This window comes from Bos grunniens, chromosome 11 (assembly GCF_055505025.1).
Source record: "Bos grunniens cultivar Pamir isolate PY7600 chromosome 11, Bosgru_T2T1.0, whole genome shotgun sequence".
Lineage (NCBI taxonomy): Eukaryota > Metazoa > Chordata > Mammalia > Artiodactyla > Bovidae > Bos > Bos grunniens.
In genome coordinates, this window is record NC_141175.1 from 40,317,975 (window position 1) to 40,341,908 (window position 23,934).

The 23,934-nt window shown below is 43.4% G+C and overlaps 1 protein-coding gene across 1 annotated transcript in view; it reads right to left on the bottom strand.

Moving 5' to 3' along the window:
• The window catches only part of ANTXR1 (ANTXR cell adhesion molecule 1), a 258,178-nt gene that overhangs the window by 126,992 nt on the left and 107,252 nt on the right, over window positions 1-23,934 (bottom strand). Inside the window, exons 11-12 of the mRNA XM_086326257.1 lie at window positions 9,715-9,784; window positions 8,139-8,217 (exon numbers count right to left, since the gene is read on the bottom strand). Coding sequence (XP_086182383.1) covers window positions 8,139-8,217; window positions 9,715-9,784 — 149 coding nt within the window. The remainder of the gene's footprint in view (window positions 1-8,138; window positions 8,218-9,714; window positions 9,785-23,934) is intronic.

The window sequence follows — 23,934 nt, forward strand, 5'->3', positions numbered from 1 at the left end:
ATAGAACTCTGCAGACAAGGTTGGAAGATGCCCCCTGACCTCCATCTGAAGCCTCGCTTTGCTGCAGCCACTGGAGCATTCTTCTATGGCTCCAGCACACTGTCTTCTGAGCTAGCCCTAACCAAGGCTGCCTGTGCAACCCCAGCCTTCACTGGCAGCATCCAGGTTATTTAAGTTACCATCGCCTTGGTTTCTGGTGAAAGTGAAAGTCGCTCAGTTGTGTCTGACCCTTTGTGACCTCATGGACTATATAGTCCATGGAATTCTCCAGGCCAGAATACTGGAGTGGGTAGCCTTTCCCTTCTCCAGGGGATCCTCCCAAACCAGGGATCAAACCCAGGTCTCCTGCATAGGAGTCAGATTCTTTACTAGCAGAGCCACAAGGGCCCTTGGTTTCTGGTACTCCAAGGCAAACTCAGGCCATGACAGTTTTCCTACGACACTGCTTTCCTCTAGATTCTTTTTTTGAAGATGAAAAATGTTTATTTCCTAAATGAGGAGATATTGGCATTCAACATCAAAACAGCATTCTGTATTATACTTAAAGTAAACACTAGAGAAAAACTCCAACTAAGGAAGGCTTCTCCAACTGGTCCCAGTTATCTCTATCTTCTCTCCTAACATCCTATCCCAACCAACCACAGCCACATGGGCCTCAAACACACCTTCACCCAGGCCATACCCTGAGCAAATTTATCATCTTTCTTGTGAATCAATCCTTCTTTGACTCCCCAGACACTCCATTTCACCGTATCACTGGGCATTGTTCATTTCTCAATTAAAGCACTTATGTCAAATTGCAAATCTTTGCAGTACTTGTCTGTTTCCCATGCATTATCTTTGTGTTCCTTGGACTTAGCAAATGTAGTTACTTAGATTCTGTATCAGTCGCAATGGTTTTGTCTGCTTTGTGCTGTAGATCCTCATGTGCCAGAGCCTGCCCTGAATCTTGATCTTGATAGCACACACACACATTTTTTCTCACTCTTTTTCTGGGAAAAATCCCATTAGTTTGGGAAAAGAACTGTCTCAATTCATGAAAATCTGAAGAATAAAATCATTTAAAAACCCTTGGGAAACAAATTGGTACTATGTTCATCCATATAGAAGTCAAATGTGCTCCAAACCCCAGTGAGTTGTGGCTATCTCAGGGCACGCTGGAGGATCTAGGCTGTCAGAAAATTCTGAGCTTGCAGTTCTCATCTGTGTGAAATGGTACCTCCTGTGATAAGACGCTTCCAGACATGCTGGGTGTGATAGCATATTTTAAATTATAATACTAGAAATCTTCTATGTGGTAATGACACATCAAATTTAGTTAATACTTGTTTTGACTCATTCTTCTAAATAGTCTCCGTGATTCATTTACTGAGAAAACTTTTTTTTTTTCAAAAATAGTGAACATTAACAGAACACACCACTATGTATAAAGTAGATAAACAACAAGATTTACTGTATAGCCCAGGGTACTATATTCCATATCTTGCAGCAACCTATAATGGAAAAGAATTTGAAAAATTATATATATATATATATATATGTAAAACTGAATCACTTTGCTGTACACTTGACACTTGCACAATATTATAAATCAACTATACAAAAAATATTGAAGAAACTGCAGCTTAACCCAGTTTGACTTATCACCAGATCTAATTTACTGGTGCTGCTTTCCCTCGTTATTATGCAGGCAACATCTTCAGTCTTTCCCAGCCTGTTGGAACAGGCTTATCATGGACTCAGAAGGAAGCATACTTCTTAATCAGGGGAAAATAGGCTGTTTATAAATAATGAACAGCAAATCTTTTAATGAGATAGTCCCTTAGACTTTTACTCGGCAAGGAGAGGGAATATCAATGAACTAACACACAGCTGTCACTTTTTAAACTTTACAACAAGACAGACACTGAGACAGGCTCAGATTAACTTGCCCAAGATCACTGTAGGAAATGGAAGGGCTAGAACCTGAAATTAGGATTTTTGACTCAATATTATTCTTAATTCTTCCATTATGCTGTAATCATAGAGCATTTGTTCTGGTTTTGATGCCTTAGGGTTAAGTCTGTTGCATTTTTATTTTAATTCAAAAATTTTCTCTGAATAGGAACTGACATGAGTCCTCTCAGATTTACTCAGCCTTGTCACTGTGGGGCTTCCCTGGTGGCTCAGTGGGTAAAGGATCAGCCTGCAATGCAGGAGACACAGGAGACGTGGGTTTGACCCCTGGATCAGGAAGATCTGGAGGAGGAGGGTATGGCAACCTACTCCAGTATTCTTGCCTGGAAAATTCCATGGACAGAGGAGCCTGGTGGACTATAGTCCATGGGGTTGCAAAGAGTCAGACACGACTGAGTGACTGAGCATGCTCACATTCACACCACTGTAGCCAGGCTATTGATCATATAAATTAGGAGGAAAGAGAGGGTGTCCACTGAGTTAGTGTTGATTTTAGACTTTTATGTCTAACTTTAGGTCTCCTCTTCAAAGATTGTGATTCTCCAACCTGGAAACCAACACTAATCAAATCCTAATAGTTAGTAGGGAAGAGCATCAGCTGGGTCTCACTGCTGATCACCAGGTGACCAAGGGTGTGGAGTGCACATCCTAGGAAAGTAATTGGCAACCTGAGAGATGGACCTCAATTAGAAGGCCCCAGATATTGATACAAAATAAGAGGGAAAAAAAAAAGTCATGTTTCCTGGGAGGGACCATGAACAAACTATGCTTATGGCCGTATCCAGTCCTGCTCAGGTTGGTTTCACTTTAGCAGAAGGTCACTTTCCACTTCTCACCTGTTATTATCATTTTTCAAATCACCACTTGGGTTTTGTCTCCTTTATGAAGCCCTCATGACTCTTCGTGGATTCTCCCCTTTTTCTCTACTCTGAAATCCTACAGCATTTATACACCTGGCTCCCACAACCTTGTTCTTTATTACATACTCTTTTATGAGTCTGTTGGACTCACGTCTCAAAATGGATTTTAAGTTCCTTAAGGACAGCGACTTGTAAAATGTAAATGGAGCACCAGAGACACAGGAAGAATTTGAGAAATACTTGTTGGATGATTCTCTGGTTTTTGTACACTTCAGGTGGAAAATTATACAATTTTAAGGTTATTTACATAAAAGAAGACAATCTTTCATAAAAAGTTCTGGTAAGGTCCTAAATTTGCTTGCATTGTTATCAAAATGACAAATTGCTTTTTGCTATTTCCCTTAGAGCAGTACATTTTGGTGATTTTTCTCAACCTATTTCTAGAGCTGGGGAAAAAAAAGGAGGCTGGTGAAGACTCTTAGAGATGGGATGTATTCAAATATGCTGGGAAGAGAGAGCTTTGGATCTTTGACCATTTTCTATAGTCATGGAGCTCAACAAAGTTTACCATTTGTATAGGAATCTTTTAGTTCTTGGATGGAAAAATGTCTTTCCTGTAAAACTTCATGGAATTTCTGCTCCTGGCAGAGGCAATAGTTATTCATTGCAGATCTTGAAAACTTGTGACATGGTTGTCCAAATGGGCACCAAATAAAGCGAGAAAAGAACAGGTTCAACTACATATTTTAAAATTATTTTTGGTTCCAGGGGATGGACTGGGCAGGCTGCAACTGGCACTGACAAGACTAACCCTTTACTCAGACCCAAGGGATCATTTTTGATCTAAAAACCTTGTCCTCCAAACCAGCTGCCCAAGAAACAAAGGGAAGTCCAAGACCTTCATATTCTGGAGGACCACCCACTCCTCTTGCATCTCTATTTGTCCAGTGATGGCTTTAGTCCTTTTAATTTGAGCTTCTACAGGACCTGTTGGGGACTGGGGTTGAATATTTCACTATAGGTCCTCTTCTCTGGATGATTTTGGCCAACTTGTCTGCCCCCTTGCAATCACTTGGGTTTGATCAAGCGACAAACATGTTCTCACAGGACTACCTGTTGTGTTGAAAGAGTTATTTTGTTACACTGGGACTCTGAAGTGAGGAGCAACGCCTTGGGAAGAATCTCCAATTAGGTCCATCATTTTGACTAAACTTCCACTATAATAACAACTAACATTTATTGAACACTTACTACAGGCCAGGCCTTCTACCAAGCCCTTTACATAATCATTTCATTTAATACTCACCATACTGCTAAGGGATGCAAATTATTATTATTCTAATTTTACAGATTAGGAAGTTGAGGTACCTAGAGGCTAAATAACTCAGTCATAGGCCACGGGACTAGTGGACAAAAAACTGATGTGATTCCTCCTCTGCCTCAGATCCTCTCTGGCTTTAGCCTTCTTCCTGTCAACTGAGGGCTACTCCTTGGCCAAAGCCCTTGGGACCATTCTTTTTTTTTTTTTTTAATTATTTACTTAAGTATAGTTAATTTATAATGTTGTGTTAGTTTCTGGTGTACAGCACAGTGATTCAGTTATATTTATATATGAGTATATAGACTCTTTTTCATATTCTTTCCATTATGGTTTATTACAGGATATGGAATTCAGTTCTGTGTGCTACACAGTAGGACCTTGTTATATATCTATTAAATATATAGTATTTATTGGATATATGGCATTTTGTATCTGCTAATCCCAAACTCCTGATTTATCTCTTGCCCATCCCTTTTCCCCTTTGGGAACCATAAGTTTGTTTTCTATGTGAAGTTTCTTTGTATCATATTTTAGATTCCACGTATAAGTGGTAGCATATGGTACTTTGTTTTCCTCTACTTACTTCACTTAGTATGACAATCTTCACCTAGTACAACGATAGGTCCGTCCTTGTTGCTGCCAATAGCATTATTTCATTCTTTTTCATGGCTGATTAATATTCCATTGTATATATGTAAATTACATCTTATTTATTTATTCATCTGTCAATGGAAATTTAGGTTGCTTCCATGTCCTGGCTATTGCAAAACGGTATTGCTATTAACATTGCAATGCATATTTCCTTTGAATTAGATATATGCCTAGGAGTGGGATTGATGGATCTTATGGCAACTCTATTTTTAGTTTTTTTATGGATCCCCCATACTGTTCTCCATAGTGGCTGCACCTTGGGGCCATTCTTGATTCCTCTCCTCTCAAGCCGTATGTCTAACGATTTGGGAAATATGCTAGCTTTGCCTTCGGAACATATCTGACTATGATCTCTTCTCTCGTCACCATTGTTCCCACCTGAGTCAAGTTGCCATCATCACTTGTGCCTGAAATATTGCCATAACCCTCCTAACCAGTCAAGGTCCTTCTATCCTTGTCTTCCTATTGGCCATTCCAGCAGCCAGAGTGAACTTTCAAACGCAAGCCAGGTTGCGTTGCACCTCTGCAAAAGCCGAAGTTCTCACAAGACCCTCCACTCTCCATCCCATACCCTCACTGCCTACTGCTTGCCTCACTCTCTCCTTGTGACTAATCACCAGCCCTCTTTCTTCCTTGAATATACCAGCTGCCCCTGGTGGTGGGCTCTGAGCAGTGGGGCTCACCGTTCGCAAATTCTCCCTCACAGTTAACTTCAGAGTCTCTATTCAAATGCCACTTCTCAATGTATCTCTATTTAAAATTTGTACTCACTCACTCACTCACGCAGTACCAAATTCTCTTACTTGGTTCTATTCATTTCTTTATTTTACTTCTGGTGGTATGGGTTGTGTGATCTTAGTTCCTCTACCAGGGATTGAACCCAGGCCCAGAGCAGTGAAAGCATGGACTCCTAACCTCTGGATCATCATGGAATTCCCTTGGCTTTTTTTTTTTTTCTAGAGCTTATATCACTTCTAACATAGAGTGTGATTCATTTGTTATGTCTATTGTTCGCTGTCTGCTTTCTCCCCTGCATCCCTGTGAGATAAGAGATTTTTGTCCTTTGTGTCTTCTAATGTATCCTGAGCACCCCGGGCAGTGCCCATCTGGCACATTGTGCGTGATCAGTGAATATTTGTTGAATAAATGAGTGAATGGACCTGGATCTGAAATCTTAGGGTCCTTATAACTTTGTCATAGATATGCAGCCTTCTCAAGTGAAAGGCGAATAATGCAGATGTTATGAGGTGATGGTGATCAAGGGTTAGTTGAACAGAAAACTTAGTGATTTGCACTCAGATTAAGGAGATGGGAAATGTAAGGGAGGGGGCGATACTAGAGTGACTTGACTGGGAGTTCTTTTCCTTTTGGGTTATGTCAGTGAGGACACCATCTCTTCTTGGCTTAGAGGCCCAGGACTTGAATTTATTGTCCTGCCCCTGCCACCCCACAGGCTTGGTCCCGAGATATTTCCCCTTCCCACCTCCCTGCCCTCACGACTCAGGACATGGCTGTTTCTCTGGTCCGGTCAGACATAATGAGAAACACAGGCCCAAACTGTTGGGTCATTCCAAAACGGGGAGGAATCTGGAATGGCGTTGTTAGATTTGGGGTATTTTAATCATTTCCTGCAGGTTGGCAGTTTCCAACAGGGTCAGTTTCTGAAAGAATTGGGCAGGGCATGCTTGGAGACATGTCACTGCTCCCGCATCCAGCTTTCAGCTTTGGTCTCCAGATTTGAGGTTCCACTGAGGTGTGACTGAGACACAGACATCGCTCAGGGGTGACAAGTCTGACATGTCTCTGTGATGACGCTAGGCTCTTACTTTGGTCAAGTGGAACTTTTCCGTTGTCTGTACCCACTGCATTGGTTTACCCAGCTGTCAAGAAAGCTGAGTGGCTCCTAACATAGGATGGACTGTATATGTGTGGGGGGAGAGGTGGAGGAGGGACAACTGGGGAAGCTGGGTGCATCGTCCCTTGTGAGGCCTGGCCTCCTGCTCCTCCAGGAAACAATTCATGTTTATCTTGTCCAGCTCCAGGGCCTGCCTGCTCTCCCTCATCCACCTGGATAGTGTTAAGGACACAAACCCCAATCACTGAGGGATTCTAACGACATGCCCCCCAAAGGCCAGCTGGAAAGTAACTAAGGTACCTGTCTAAGTTGGCCAGCAGGTCAAAAAATGCTAGTCTCTAGAGTGATCTTCCCAGGTGGTGCTAGTGGTAAAGAAGTCTCCAATTTGCCTGCCAATGCAGGAGACATAAGAGGCACAGGTTCAGTCCCTGGCTTGGGAAGATCCCCTGGAGGAGGGCATGTCCCCAAGGATAGAGGAGCCTGGTGGGCCATAGTCCATAGGGTCGCAAAGAGTCAGACACAACTGAAGTGACTTAGCATGCAGAGCAATCTCATGGGAAAAGTGCATTTGGTAGAATAGAAACTGAATATTCAACAAAGATCCTTTTGGAAATGTTCATATTAGGAGCTGAGGTCTGTATATGAGCTAACAAAGCCCTGACTGCTCTCTGACGGGCTGAGCTCCAAGACACTGACAGTGGGAGCAACCTCATAAACCCAGGGGTTCCCAGCCATAGTTGCACAAGAGAACTCCCAAGGGGGCTCTGAACCCACCAAAGCTGGGGCCCGCTGCACAGACTTTGTCCCTGTTGGTCAGGGAAGCCATATTTTTAAAAAGCTTTCCAGGTGATCTCATGGTAGCCAGAAATGAATACTACCTTCCATGAAGGACCCAGAGATGGGGCATCAGAGGAGCTGGCAGAGGATACAGTCTGCCCTCTGCCTCACTACCCCTATGGGCCAAGGTCCCTTCCCCTTCTCTCCCACTTCATGAATTTTCCATTTTCCCCTGGATTATTTTCACAAGCATATTAACAAGTGGCAACTTTTCCAATTCTAAATAAAAGCCTCTCTTTTTACTCCACCTCTTCCTTCAGCTACTGCACCACCCACCTCCCCCCTGCTTCCTTTTAGAGGAAAAACTCCCTAAGATGGGTTTTCTGTATATACTGTGCCATTTCCTTCTGTGCATTTTCTCTTAAACCCAGTCCATCTAGGCATCCCCACTCCATACTGCACAGGCCCTGGCCCCATCGTACCGTCTGGTCATGCCAGTGTGTCCAGGTCTCACTTTTAGTAACAGAAACGGGGAACCTGGGAGGCACAGGCCTTCCTGATACACTCCTGACATGTGTACAGCCCCTGAGGTGGCCAAAGGCTGGCCTCGCAGTGCCAGAGTCAAAGCTCAGTTAACAGAATGCAGAACTGGAAAAAACTCGCCAGGGAGATGAGGATGACAGTGATGTTCTCGGTCAAGGGAAAGGCAGGGACTTACGCAGTGTGTGGTGGTGATGATGACAGAACTGGAGATGAAGGAGAGGCCGTCGTTCATGCTGACCTGAAGTGCGGCTTTCCTGCAATGACACGGGGACCAGGGATACTCAGCATGGCGTGCAGACACACAGGGCCCCGGGGGCTCCGTTCTAAACCACCCTCTGAGCTGGCTCCTTTGTAAAACGCGGAGGATGCTCTCCAGGGGCCCATCCATCTCTAACACCCTAGAGAGATGTCAGGATACACCCAGCTGGTGCAGCAAGGCAGTGTATCCAGCCTTTCTTACATCATGGCAAATAGAATTGAATGGGCAGAGGCTGCTCCCGTTTAATTTACTTGCCACACTGTAGTAGGTAGGAAGAGGTAGTCTTAACAAACGGTCCAAATCAGCGGGGGATGAACTGGTTAAGCTAGAAACTGTACAATTGTTATCTGGAGTCTCAGTGATGAGATTCTGATGGTGATGGTTTGTTACCACCCAGCCAACACAGAAAGGTACAGCAGCACATGAGCTAACCTGCCTTCTATTTCCTCCCATCTAGAAGATGCTCGTTGAGACACAAGCTTGCCTTCTGCAGCATGGACACAGGGCTAGTTTGTGGAATCAGTGGCATCATGAGCTGATGTCAGGCAACTAGATTTGGAGGCTTTATGATTTGAACAAACGATTGAAAGCAGAATTCAGATGAACAAGTGTAGCATTTTTCCTTAAAGCTACCATTCTGTCTTCAGTCTGTTAGAGATGTGTTTACAGAGAGGTTAGTTTCTTTCTCTCACCAACACTGCTTGTCTGTTTCCCTGCATATTTCTTTTCTTGCTCAGGATGCTAATTCTCTTCCTTCTCTTGAATATTTTGATCTCATCTCACTAGCACTTATCACAAATGCATCACTGTGAGATTTTCTCCGTAAATTAGTTCACAGAGGCTTGGGCAGTGTGGATGAAGACACGGAGGAACACTGAACATGGCCTCAGAGGGTCTGACTGTAGGGTCCTGAATCAGCTGTGGATCACTTAGCCTTGCTGAGCTTCTTTTCTGAGTTTCCTTACGACAGCGCTTTGGGCAGCCTGAGAGCTTTCTAGAAATGTAGTTGTGATGAAGCCAGACAGACCTTGTTTTGAACTCATATTCTTCCACTCACTATGTGACCTCGACAAGCTACTTAAATTCTCTCTGCTACAGACTGCACATCTGTAAGATTGCGATGGTTCATTGGGCTTCCCTGATGGCTCAGAGGGTAAGGAATCTACTTGCAATGCAGGAGACCCTGGTTTGACGCGTTTGGGGAAGGTCCCCTGGAGAAGGGAATAGCAACCCACTCCAGTACTCTTTCGTGGAGAATCCCATGGACAGAGGAGCCTGGCAGGCTACAGTGGATCTTGGGAGAATCAAGGTCCCCTCTGTGAAACACTGATGCAGTGCCTAGCTCACTGCACTCATAGCACCACCATCATTATCTGGAGGAGTCTAGAGAAAGGTTCCATAAGGACAGTGAAGAGAGACTCTTCTCCTTTTGTCCGCCCCCACCTCCTCTCACTTCCCTGGCTGTGGGGTTTAGTTGCTGGTGGAAACTTACATGCCAACTTCCTTTAAGATAGGTGCTGGACACAGCAAATAAGTATCTTCCACAGTGAAGGGCTTCTCATCTGTAAAAAGGAAGTCACTGGATTAAGAGGAGTGAGGCAAGTTGATAATTTCATATTCGGTGCCTCCTGCAGACCATCAACCAAGTCCTAGAAGACACTAGAAAAGCCGTGATGTTTTGAAATATAAACTTGAGTTGTAAAATCCATTAGAGTGAACGCAAGCTCTTCTGCCTGAATGCTTTCTAACCTGTATATCCAACTGAGTCTCAGTGAGCACACAGAGTGAGCTTTTACCACAGACCAGGCACAACCGAGGGGAAATGAGAAGGTATTAGCCTGATCCTTGGGAGCTTCAAGTCTAGGTCTAGTTTGAGAGAGGAGTCATATTCATGGGGAAAGTTTGTTGATTCAACATTGTTTATTGATACAATAGCCAAGACAGGGAATCCACCTAAGTGTCTATCTACAGATGAATGGATAAAGAAATTAGGGCATATGTGTGTAGAATGCAGTATTATTCAGCCATAAAAGTGGAAACCTCGCCATTTGTGACAACATGGATTGACTTTGAGGGCATCATGCTAAGTAAAATGTCAGACAATGAGAGACAAACACCGTATAATCTCACTCATATGTGGAATATAAAAAGGAGAAGAAAAAAAAACAACCAAAAACAGAACTCACAGATTCAGAGAACAGATTGGTTGTTACCAGGGGCAGGGGTAGGTGGGGTAGGTGAAATGAGTACGGTGGTTAAAAGGTACAAATTTCCAGGTATAAAATAAATAAGTAATGAGCATGCAATGTACAGCATGATTTGAAAGTTTACAAGAGTAAATCTTAAAAGTTCTTATCCTAAAGGAAAAAATTATAACTATGTGTGGTGATGGATGTTAACTAGATTTAATGTGGTGATCATTTCACAATATATAAAAATATTGAACCATTATGTTGTACACCTGAAACTAATTATATCTCAATTAAAAAAAAAATTGCTGACACATACAAGAAGTAGCTAAGCCAAAACATCATTTGGCTTCAGAAGACAGAGAGCAGCTCCCTCTAGGTGGGTGACATGATAAGGTCACAGGGAACATAACAGCAGCTGAGTTTTGGAGGAGAGATGGGAAGATGCATTTCTGGTGGAAGAAATGGAAAACAGCAAAGACAGAGCAAACAAAAGGGATGCTCCAGGGTAGGACACAAGGAGGATTTGAAAAGATCAGTATAGGAAAATGTTTGGTCCAAGTTCTTTGAGTTAGACCGAGGGATTTGGACCTAAGCCTATGTGGCTATGTAAAGAACTTTGGAGGTTTTTGGAGAAAAACTTGAAGTGATGATTTTGGAAGTTTTAGCCAATGTAGTTATGAAAGATGGATTCAAGCTGGGGAGGAATCTGGAGCTGGGGGATTTCTTTTTCTTATCCTAATGGATGTCCAGGGAAAAACTTAAGCAGCTTTAATCTGGAACTCCTTAAAAACTTCATCATATCTCAGATTCTGGGGCCAGAAGCAGGGCTGAGAAGTTACTATACTCAGCATATGGTAGCCATTCTTTCATGACTCAACATTTATTGGGAACTCAGCATTCTTTGTTCAAAAGATTGTAGTAGGAACTGTAGGTGATATGAAGATGAATAAATATGCCCCTTTAATCAAGTTGTGAATATAAATGCCTAGAAGACAGAAAGGAATCCATGTGTAATGGAAGGATGCTATGCTGCTGTTGCATTTGATAGGAAATTGATATCTCTAATGACATTTAAATGCAATTGACATTAATCACTTGCCTGAGTGGAGATTAGGAAGCTTCGTGCCCTCCATGATAGGATTTAAGGACCAGACCCACATGAGACAGGAGCTGGAGGACACATCTGAGTTCTAAGCACTGAGTCTCCGTGGAAGGAGGAAAAAGGGATGGCCAATTACAGTTTCCCCTGATGTCTAGGGAGACCTTCAAGTGGTGAAAAGGTAGGGAGATTATTCCAAGTCATTCATTCAACAAATATTTATTCAAGACCTACTATGAACTAGAAACACAGGCTTTTAGAAGAGAAACATGGTCTCTGTTTTCATGGATTTTATAGAAGTTTCAGGGGAGATAGTTGTTAAACACATTCAATTTTTTGAAGCAGTAAAAATACTACATTTACTTAGTCTTCAGTACAAGATTTTTTAATTGAAGGAGAGTGGATTTATAATACTATATTAGTTTCCAGTGTATACCATGGTGATTCAATATTTTTATAGATTATACTCCATTTAAAGTTATTACAAAATAATGGCTAAATTTTCTTGTGCTGTACAATATATCCTTGTTGCTTATTTAAACATTTATTTATTAAAAATATATTCTCTTGAATGTCTACCATGTGCCAAGCATTATGCTAGGTCTGGAACTGAACACAATAGACAAAGCCTCTCACTTTTTTTTTTTTTTTAATGGCCAGTGTTTTAGTTATCTATTGGAATTAGGGATGTGGCCAAGATCTATGTCCTGGGGAACATCAGATATTGAACTTGCTAATAATAAGTGGCATTTATTTCCTGTTATTCTTTGGGTCTGTAGCCTAAGGAGAAGGGATAATTAGCAGAACAAAATGCAGACACTCTTACACCTTCCAGACAGAGGTCACCTACTAAATCAAAACTTCAGTTAGAGTTCTAATGAGTAACGCTGTTTGCGGGAGGGCTTCACATAGGAAATACAATGAACATTGGGTTTTGCTGAGTGAACAGGAGTTCTGGAGGAGGAGAAATCATGAGGAAAGTACAGCAAAGCACAAAAAAATACTGTTATTACACATATTACTATTTAATTAAATTGTGTTCAGTACAAAGAAGGAGAATCAGGGGGCAGACTTTCATCTGGAAGGTCAGGAAACATTTCCTTGAGGAAAGGCTCTGTGAGCTGAGACCTGAGGCCAGGTGGAGAGGAAATGGGTTGGCAAAGAGGTGGACCTGCACAGATTCTGGGACAAGAAGCAGCCCAGGTCTTAAGGAGCTAGGAGAAAGCTGACAAGGCTGTTGGATTTCAGTGAGACAGCGGGTAAAATACGAGGCTAGAAAAGGCAGCAGGGCCAGCTGATCAAGCCCTTGTAGATCATGGTGGGTTTGGGGGACTTTTCCTAAGTGTAACAGGAAGATACTGGAGTTTCCCCTCATATTTAGAATGAATGCTGGCAGACTGGGCTTCCCGGGTGGCTCAGTGGTAAAGAATCTGCCTGCCAATGCAGGAGACGCAGGAGATGCAAGTTCAATCCCTGGGTCGGGAAAATACCCTGGAGTAGGAAAAAGATTTCCACTCCAATACTCTTGCTTGGAAAATTCCATGGACAGAAAAGCCTGGCGGGCTATAGTCCATGGGGTCACAAATAGTCAGATGGGACTGAGTACACAGCCCGCAGACACTGGCAGATTATGGAATATGTCAGAATAGTGAGTGTGTTGAGAACAATTAAAAGCTTATGAGAACAGAGGCAGATCACACAGGGCTTAAACTGGGCATTATCTTCAAGATGCTTTTCTGTCCATGATGGTGATGATGACAGTGAGACTTGGGGCATGCTGTGTGCTCTAAGTCATCACACACATCACATAACCATTTTACCTTCCAGTAGTGCTGTCAGGGAAGGCTATTATTCCCTTTACTTTATTGTTTAAATTATTTTTGGCTGAAGGGGGTTCTGGTTGCTTTGCGCAGGCTTTCTCTATTTGCTTTCTTTCTCTATTTGTGAGTGGGTTCTACTCCCTAGTTGTGATGCTCCAGCTTCTTATGCCAGCGTCTCTTGGTGCAGAGCCCGGGCTCTAGAGCCCGCAGGCTTCACTAGCTTTGGCCCATGGGCTTAGCTGCCCTTGCCAGGTGGGATCTTAGTTCCTGGACCAAGGATTGAACCTGTGTTCCCTGTACCGGCAGGAGGATTCTTAACCATTGGGCCACCGAGGAAGTCCCTATTCCCTTCCTGTAAAGGTGAGCAACAGACAAAGATGGAGACACTTGCCAAGTGTTACACAGGAGAGCTCGCATCAGCACGTGGGCAGTCTGGCCGCCACCTCTGGATAAAAGCCAGGCTTGATCTCTTCTCACTATGACCTTGGGAACCAAGGCAAGGCAGGACTCACTAGGCTCATTTTCCAGATGCAAAATGGAGGCTCAGAGAGGCTGTAGTAAACTATGATCTCACAGCAAGTCAGAGGCAAAGCCAGGACTAGGACTGGATTCCCCAGTGTTCACACCAAGGGCCTCTCCGTTCCAGGAAAAGCTCGTATTAGAGGAGAAACAAAGCCCAGGATAGGCGTGGCCAATGACAACCTATATTGACTTGCTCTGGGTGCTGCACATGCTCTAGTAATACATGGGAGTGTGGGGTCCTGCCCACGGAGCCACCAGCCCACCGCAGCGCGGCCACAGGAGGCCTTGTGACTCCTGGCTGCATTCTGCGGGGGGAGCGGTAGGGGGCGCAGTACAACCACACGTCCGGGCCCAGGCTCCCTCCCCTGCGCTCTTCCAGCAGTTCCTCTGCTCCCTCCCAACAGGAAAGGCAGGAGAGGTGGAGGTTGTCTCGGTTAGCCTTGGTCAGCCTGGGTCAGCCTTGGTCAGCCTGGGTCGAGCAGACTCCTTTCTCACTTTCCCCCTCCTTTCATTTTCTTTTCCTGCCTGGGAGACCAGCGATTTCAGGAGCAGAGCAGAAGAGACCCTCGCCGCTGAGAAGCCCGAGGAGACGTGGCTGAAGGCGGTGGCACCGCCTCCCACCAGTTCATCGGAGTCCCAGGCTGTGGGCCTGCTCTGGGGAGCTGGCATTTTCGGCTCGGAGAGAGATTGTTTGGTTTGGAGGCTGGTTTCACTTTACCACAAAAATGAGTGATTTTTTTCTTTTTTCTTTTTTTTTCTTTCTCTCTAAACAAAGGAGGGCCATTTGGTTTCCATAATTCTGATCATCTGACTCCTTCTTGGAACGTCCACTTGGGAAGCAGGGCCCAAAGCCTTCCTCCTCTGGCTGGGCTACGTTTGGCTCAGGGGCCACGCCAACCTCAGGGCCACCTCTGCCAGAACCACTGGTGTGGTGATGTTTACGGGGCAACATCCACTTTGGAGGATGGTGGAGGGCCCTGGTCCTCTGTCCACTGGCGGCCATTCACCGCTTGTTAGTACCAGGTGGGCGGGGGAAACGGAGGAAAGCTGGGAGGAAATTAGTGAGGGGAGGGGGTTGAAACCAGGCCTTAAGGGAATTTTTGGATGATCTATAAATATAAATGTCCTTGCTTTTTACCTAAGATAGTTCCAAATTCAGTGCATACCCATGACATAGGTGAATTCAAAGCATCTGTCTTACAACAGTCTGATAATCAAACTGAAACTTGACTTAAATCAGGATTTGGGGATCAACAAGTGTCCTTAAACCAAGCCATCAGACACCCAGGCTTGGGATCTGAGCAGCTCTGGAGATGAGTACAGGGGTTACAGTGCCGGGTAGACTCCAGAGTCAAACAGATGCAGGTTCAAATCCCAGGTCCTGTGACTAGTGTGTGACTGAGGACAAGTTCCTTATCTGTGAACAGTAATGATGACATCATTGCACTAGGCTGTGTGGGGATTACAAGAGTGCATGGAAGTACATTACTTGGCACTCAAGAAACATTTACTAAATGTTCAGTTCAGTTCGGTCGCTCATTCGTGTCCGACTCTTTGCGACCCCATGAACTGCAGCACGCCAGGCCTCCCTGTCCATCACCAACTCCTGGAGTCCACCCAAACCCACGTCCATTGAGTCGGTGATGCCATCCAACCATCTCATCCTCTGTTGTCCCCTTCTCCTGCCCTCAATCTTTCCCAGGATCAGGGTCTTTTCAAATGAGTCAGCTCTTTGCATCAGGCGGCCAAAGTACTGGAGTTTCAGCTTCAACATCAGTCCTTCCAATGAACACCCAGGACTGATTTCCTTTAGGATGGACTGGTTGGATCTCCTTGCAGTCCAAGGAACTCTCAAGAGTCTTCTCCAACACCACAGTTCAAAAGCATCAATCTTCGGCACTCAGCTTTCTTTATCGTCTAACTCTCACATCCATACATGACTACTGGAAAAACCATAGCCTTGACTAGACGAACCTTTGTTGGCAAAGTAATGTCTCTGCTTTTTAATATGCTGTCTAGGTTGGTCATAACTTTCCTTCCAAGGAGTGAGTGTCTTTTAATTTCATGGCTGCAATCACCATCTGCAGTGATTTTGGAGCCCCCCAAAATAAAGTCTGTCACTGTTTCCACTGTTTCCCCATCTATTTCCCATGAAGTGATGGGACCAGATGCCATGATCTTCGTTTTCTGAATGTTGAGCTTTAAGCCAACTTTTTCACTCTCCTCTTTCACTTTCATCAAGAGGCTCTTTAGATCTTCACTTCCTGCCATCAGGGTGGTGCCATCCGCACATCTGAGTTTATTGATATTTCTCCCGGCAATCTTGATTCCAGCTTGTGCTTCCTCAAGTCCAGAGTTTCTCATGATGTACTGTGCATATAAGTTAAATAAGCAGTGTGACAATATACAGCCTTAATATATCCCTTTTCCTATTTGGAACCTGATTGTTGTTCCACGTCCAGTTGTAACTGTTGCTTCCTGACCTGCATACAGGTTTCTCAAGAGGCAGGTCAGGTGGTCTGGTATTCCCATCTCTTTCAGAATTTTCCACAGTTTATTGTGATCCACACAGTCAAAGGCTTTGGCATAGTCAATAAAGCAGAAATAGATGTTTTTCTGGAACTCTCTTGCTTTTTAAGTGATCCAGCGGATGCTGGCAATTTGATCTCTGGTCCCTCTGCCTTTTCTAAAACCAGCTTGAACATCTGGAAGTTCACAGTTCACATATTGCTGAAGCCTGGCTTGGAGAATTTTGAGCATTACTTTACCAGCGTGTGAGATGAGTGCAATTGTGCAGCAGTTTGAGCATTCTTTGGCATTGCCTTTCTTTGGGATTGGAATGAAAACTGCCCTTTTCCAGTCCTGTGGCCATTGCTGAGTTTTCCATATTTGCTGGCATATTGAGTGCAGCATTTTCACAGCATCATCTTTCAGGATTTGAAATAGCTCAACTGGAATTACGTCACCTCCACTAGCTTTGTTCATAGTGATGCTTTCTAAGGCCCACTTGACTTCACATTCCAGGATGTCTGGCTCTAGGTCAGTGATCATACCATCATGATTATCTGGGTCATGAAGATCTTTTTTGTACAGTTCTTCTGTGTATTCTTGCCACCTCTTCTTAATATCTTCTGCTTCTGTTAGGTCTCTACCATTTCTGTCCTTTATTGAGCCCATCTTTGCATGAAATGTTCCCTTGGTATCTCTAATTTTCTTGAAGAGATCTGTAGTCTTTCCCATTCTATTGTTTTCCTGTATTTCTTTACGTTGATCGTTGATCACTGAGGAAGGCTTTCTTATCTCTCCTTGCTATTCTTTGGAACTCTGCATTGAAATGTGTATATCTTTCCTTTTCTCCTTTGCTTTTCACTTCCCTTCTTTTCACAGCTATTTGTAAGGCCTCCTCAGACAGCCATTTTGTTTTTTTGCATTTCTTTTTCTTGGGGATGGTCTTGATTCCTGTCTCCTGTACAATGTCACGAACCTCCGTCCATAGTAAATGTTACTTCATGTTATTACATGGGTATCCAAGCCTTTAAAATGGACTGTAAACTAAATGTGTGGTTTAAAATCAGAGGAATTGAAAATTCAAAATTTCAAAATGCCTTAATTGCTTGATTACATTGTTCTATCAAACATTTTTTTAGGCATTAGTGATAAGAATAGAGTAGGATAATTAAATAGTTTAGAAATCCCACTAGGGGATTAAAGATAGAAAGGGAATTTTAAGGGAGTTTGGGAGACTGCTGAGAGCATATGAACAGTCAAGAAAAGAATCCAGTCACCTAGCAACAATCTACTCTGTCTTGAAGGAAGACCAGGCACATTCAAGTGCCAGGCACAGTCAAGCCACAAATCCTGAGAGTTATAACACAAGACAATAGATATGAATCTTGTTACCTGAAGTCAGGGAGTTAATGGTCCTTGGAAGACTGGTATTTCTGCATGTAGCCAAGACAAGAATTTAGGTGAAAGGGTAAATGAAGGGCATGTTATATCAAAACCTAAGACTAATCAACATGTGTTAGTATATGTCATCACCCTTTTGCTCAGTCGTGTCCGACTCTGTGACCCCATGGATTGAAGCCTGCCAGGCTCCTCTGTCCATGGGGATTCTCTAGGCAAGAATACTGGAGTGGGTTGCTATGCCCTCCTCCAGGGGATCTTGCCAACCCAGGGATCGAATCCAGATCTCCCACATTGCAGGCAGAGTCTATTAACTGAGCCACAAGGGATCAGATCAGATCAGATCAGTCGCTCAGTCGTGTCTGACTCTTTGCGACCCCATGAATCGCAGCACGCCAGGCCTCCCTGTCCATCACCAACTCCCGGAGTTCACTCAAACTCATGTCCATCGAGTCGGTGATGCCATCCAGCCATCTCATCCTCTGTCGTCCCCTTCTCCTCCTGCCCCCAATCCCTCCCAGCATCAGAGTCTTTTCCAATGAGTCAACTCTTCGCATGAGGTGGCCAAAGTACTGGAGTTTCAGCTTTAGCATCATTCCTTCCAAAGAAATCCCAGGGCTGATCTCCTTTAGAATGGACTGGTTGGATCTCCTTGCAGTCCAAGGGAAGACCTTTGCTAATATACATATGATTTAAATAGCACCATGACAGTATCAGTTAAACCATATAGGGACAAACTAAATGACATAAGCCTGATGTCTACTCCAAAATGAGGAAGAAGGTGGTCTTCTCCCCTCCCTACTTTTTGATTATAAAAATATAGCCCTCTTTGTTCTCAGGGCTGCAGTCCCTTGCCTGCCTGCTTGTATTTCTAACAAGCATCTTATGCTAATAAACTCACTCTTAGCCTATTGTTCTACCTCATGCTGAATTTTTTTCTGTGGCAAAAGAACCTGAGCTTCATTAAGTCTGGATGCCAGGTAAACAGTTTCAGTTAAAACACAATGGATTCTAGTCCCTTCCCAAGTCAGGAACTGTGGGTTCAAGTCCCAGTCTGAGTTTTGGCTGGGTCTGAGTCCCATCTGAGAAAGAATGTGATTTTATTAGAAATTCCTGGGAAAATGAAAAGTTTTAGTGAATGTGTTTTGTGTGTATATATGTGCACACACACAGGCATATATATTTACCTATGCATTCACACATATATTTATACCTATACATACATATATATATATCTAATCTATACTGATTTTGTGTAACACTATATACCTATGGACACCATATTAAAAAGCAGAGACATTACAGACATTACTTTGTCGACAAAGGTCCGTCTAGTCAAAGCTATGGTTTTTCTAGTAGTCATGTATGGATGGGAGAGTTGCACCATAAAGAAAGCTGAGTGCCAAAGAATTGATGCTTCTGAACTGTGGTACTGAAGACTTGAGAGTTCTTTGGACTGCAAGGAGATCCAACCAGTCCATCCTAAAGGAAATCAGTCCTGAATATTCACTGGAAGGACTGATGTTGAAGCTGAAACTCCAGTACTTTGGCCACCTGATGTGAAGAGCTGACTCATTTGAAAAGACCCTGATGCTGGGAAAGACTGAATGCAGGAGGAGAAGAGAACGACAGAGGATGAGATGGTTGGATGGCATCACTGACTTGATGGACATGAATTTGAGCAAGCTCCAGGAGTTGGTGATGGACAGGGAGGTTTGGCATGCTGCAGTTCATGGGGTCGCAAAGAGTCGGACATGACTGAGTGACTGAACTGAACTGATATACCTATGGTCTCATTGGACATTATTATTATTATTATTAATTTATAATTTGGGAAACTGAGTCTCAAAGAAGTTGGTTAATTGAGTTAGTGTTGTAACATGAATAAAAGACCTGGAAATCAAACCCAGGTTTTCTTGAAATAACTTGCCCATAGTCAACTCAGCTAGTTTTTTTACAGATATAATTTAAACTAGTTAGTCATTTTATATTGTCGTACTCTCACAGCTAGTTTTATGATATGGCCTGAAGTATACCCAGAGCTGAGTCTGACAGCTGTGGAGGCAAAAGTCAAGATTCTCCATGGGTGAGGTTGAATAAAGTTAGGAGGCTTGTCTTCCATGAGAGGCAACCAGGGTTGAGAAGCTCTGTGATAAGGTTCCAGTGTCTTCTGGGAGACCCTGACTTATTATAATTAACCCATATCTCAAAACCATACTGGAGAAGGCAATGGCAACCCACTCCAGTGTTCTTGCCTGGAGAATCCCAGGGACGGGGGAGCCTGGTGGGCTGCCATCTCTGGGGTCGCACAGAGTCGGACACGACTGAGTGACTTAGTAGCAGTAGCAGCAGCAAAACCATACATTCAAATGTGTATAACGGTTTTGATCTCAGATCAATGTAATTTTTTTCAGACTGGTTAAGAAGTTTCCAGAATTCTTAGTTGCAGTTGGTGACTGTCTAATGGAGTTGGAATAAAACCAAGATTAAAATTTATTAGCTAATTCAAACACCAATCACAGTGAATCCTTTTAAAGGGCTGATTAAATAACTGAAATATTTTCCAAGTCTTGGCAATCCTTTCTTGATATAAATATTTATTTCTGGCCAAAAGGACAAGAAAAATAACTCTTAGTCTTATCTAGGGGAGCTTGCTGAAACCCTCCAAAAGCTGATGTAAGCTCCAAAGTAGGGTTTACATTCCTACTGTGACAAAAGAGTGGAGGTTAGGGACTGAATGAGCTCACCCTGCTCTTTCTCCCCATCTTCCCTGGGTCTAGGGAGCATTTTTGTGGCATCTCTGCGCCAAGTATAACTGTTCAGCACCAAATTATCAGCTGGTTGGGGAATGTGTCCCTGAATGAAGGGAGAAAAGACAGGCTAGACTAAATGTTTCTACCTTTTCACTGACTTGAAAAGTAACCAGCTTTTAAAAAATTAGACTTTTAAAATGCTGTGCAAAAACTGGAAATAAAATGATACTCTGCAGGACTCCAAGTTGATGAAATTCAAGGCATCTGTCCTGAGCTTTCTGAGGTCCCAGCCAGAAAAGAGGTGGTTGATTGCTCTACTGGGACTCGTGCAATGAAAATTCACAAATGTGAGGGTCTTACTGTAAAGCTAAATGGGATCCATTGCTTAGAGTAGAAAGAAGCTATTTATTAGGCCTGTGAACTCCATGTCAGACCCTGAACTGGAAGATTTTTCATAGACAGGTTTGGTAACAAACCTATGCATTCTCCTGATAGAAGTCATTAAACTCTACAGAAGGGGACCCAGCATGGATTTTCAAAGTGGAGAGGGAAGCTTCTACTTGGAAAGGCTAAACAATGGTTTTCTGTGGTCAGAGCAATGAGAAGAGTCAACACAGAATGGGAAGAGCCAGTAGTGAAGCACAGGAGGGTGTGGCCAAGTTGGGAATGATCCTCAGAACATACACATCTGCTATAATGTTCTCTCATGTCTTTAATATGGCAGAACCAGGCTGGTCACTATTTTTTTCCCCTCAGACATGACCCATATCTATCCACCCATCCCTTGGGCTGGAGTTGTTGCAAGATTTCTCTGGAAGCCCTCACTGCTTAGTTACTATGAGATCAGCTGATGAGCTTGGCCAGCAGGTTCCAGGTAAGTTTCCTGGGTCTATACATGACTATTTCCCTAGTACCTCTGTGTTAAGGTGTCCAGAATATACCTTTTGGTTTTCTTCTTTGTTCTCTGGGCAGGTTAGAGTAGGAACCATGAGCACATGAATAGCCTGGTCCCTGGCTGGAGCCCCATCACAGCTTGCTACCTACAGACTGTATAATCCTATCCATAACCCAGAGTTCTCACCTGTAAGATGCAATAATAGTCATTTCATACTCACTCATTTAATGAGATGATATGATTAAATACTGAACACTTAATAAGCACTTGACATATGTCAACTGTGACTACTAAAGTGGGGTACTTCTGGGTTCATAGCCTGATGTACCTGTACAACACATGATGTGAGGGTATATATAAACTGACTAGGTCCTACAGAACTTATTTCCTAGGTTGTGTCAGGCTATATAGTGTAGGTATGACAAGAAGGCATTCATTTATTCTAATAGCACTTGTGGACACGTATGCAGTGCAGCAGTCCTTGCATGGGGGTGGTTTTGACCCTCAGGAGATGAAAGGCAATGTTTGAGGCAATTTTGATTGTCAGACCAGAGGGGAAGTGCTATTGGCATCTAGTGAGTAGAGACCACGTACAATGCTAAGTAGCCTACAATACAAGGCATTCCTCTCCCTCTTATTAAAAAATTATCTGGCCCAAAATGTCAGTAGTACCAAGGTTAGAAATCTTGGTATAATATCTACCATGGTTTTGGTGGCTCAGATGGTAAAGAATCTACCTGCAATGCAAGAAACCTGTGTTTGATCCCTGGGTTGGGAAGATTCCCCTGAAGAAGCAAATGGCTACCTCCTCCAGTATGCTTGCCTGGAGAATTCCATGGACAACAGAGCTTGGTGGGCTACAGTCCATGGGGTTTGCAAAGAGTCTGACACAACTGAGTGACTAACACTTTCACACATGGTTTTGGCCCATTGTAGAGGGTTCTGTAGATATTACTAGGTAGTTCACAGTTCCCCCTGGGGTACTGACAGAATGTCCAGAAAAGTTCAGAGGTGTTGAATGATTATGCATAGAGGAGGGTGAGGGAGTAACAGCTTGGGGGCCATTGGAAGGCATCTGGTTAGAGTAAAGAAGAGTGTTTTTTTGGTAAATTCTTCCATGCAGGCTTTGATGGGTCCAGGTTTGCCTAGTGGTAGGTGGCACCTGAGCCACTCTGCTGGGTGGGGCTTTACAACTGAAATGGGGGTGCTCCAGAAGTGGGGATTAGATTGCTGCTGAGGCTCTGAGGATATGGGTGGGAAGGCTGCAATCAGAACACCTTACCTACAAACACCAGTGTAGGACAGAGAGCTGAATGCAATCTTGGAAAAAAATGAAGTGGGTTATCTTGAACATTGTTTACAGGAGGATCAAGATTACATCATGGCGCCAGAAGGAGAGGCAGTAAAGGGTGAGGGACCATGAATGCATTCCCAGAGAAGCCCAGGGATAGTAGCCAGCAGCCTGCTGGTCACTGGGTTGTCTTTTGGGGGCTTGATCTCTGTGCCTCAGAACTCTCCAGCTTTTAGAACTGGTCCTTAGCACAGCTAGTCTGACTTCTCAGGATGTAAATTATTTTCAGCTCATATTTACTGTTATTTTTAGTGACTGTAAAAGTAATACATGGTGAGTGTGGGAAGTCTGAGAAATACAGAGAAGAATATAAAATGCATGAAAATCCTTGGTAATCCTAACTTCCAGTAACAAACACTGTTAATGCTTAGGGGCATACTATTTCAGAATTTTTTCTATGCATATTATTTTTTACATAATTGGAATCATACTGCACATAATGTTGTAGTCTTCTGCATCATCTCTATCCAAAGTTAATAGGGACAGATTTAGGTATTGCAAGAAAACCAAATGAAGATAATGGGGCTCAGGGCTCTGGCAAAATGTTTCCTCCTCTCAATAAATCTAGACCAAAAATTCTTGACTGTTGACATTTACAAAACTAACAAATTATCTTATAAGCAAAGCATCAACCTTTAAAAAATTTGTAAGCTTGAGGTCAGAAAACTGGTGCCCTTGAGACAGCTGTAATTTGCTAAGAAATATATTTTTTAAAGTTTTGTTTTCACTTGGCGGAAGACAATTTAGGATTCATGCACAAGGTATGTGTCTACTGACACAAAGTCTTTCAGCTGTGCACAATTAGGTTTGGAAGGGTTTACCTTTGGAATTGGGATTGAGGGACAAGTCTATTAAAATATGGTAAAGACTCTGCCTGCAATGCCGGAGACCCAGATCTGATCCCTGGGTCAGGAAGATCCAATGGAGAAAGGAATGACAACCCATTCCAGTATTCTTGCCTGGAGAATCCCATGGACAGAGGAGCCTGGTGACCCTGTTCATGGGGTCGCAAAGAGTTGGACACGACAGGGCGACTATCTATCACTATCACTATCTATCACAGGATCATGACCATGACCTATGGCAAATGCTGACTGCTTTTAAAGAACACAAATTAATACGGAAATGCAGAGAAGAGGTGGGAAGCAGACCTCAGGCACGCACTTGAGTCACA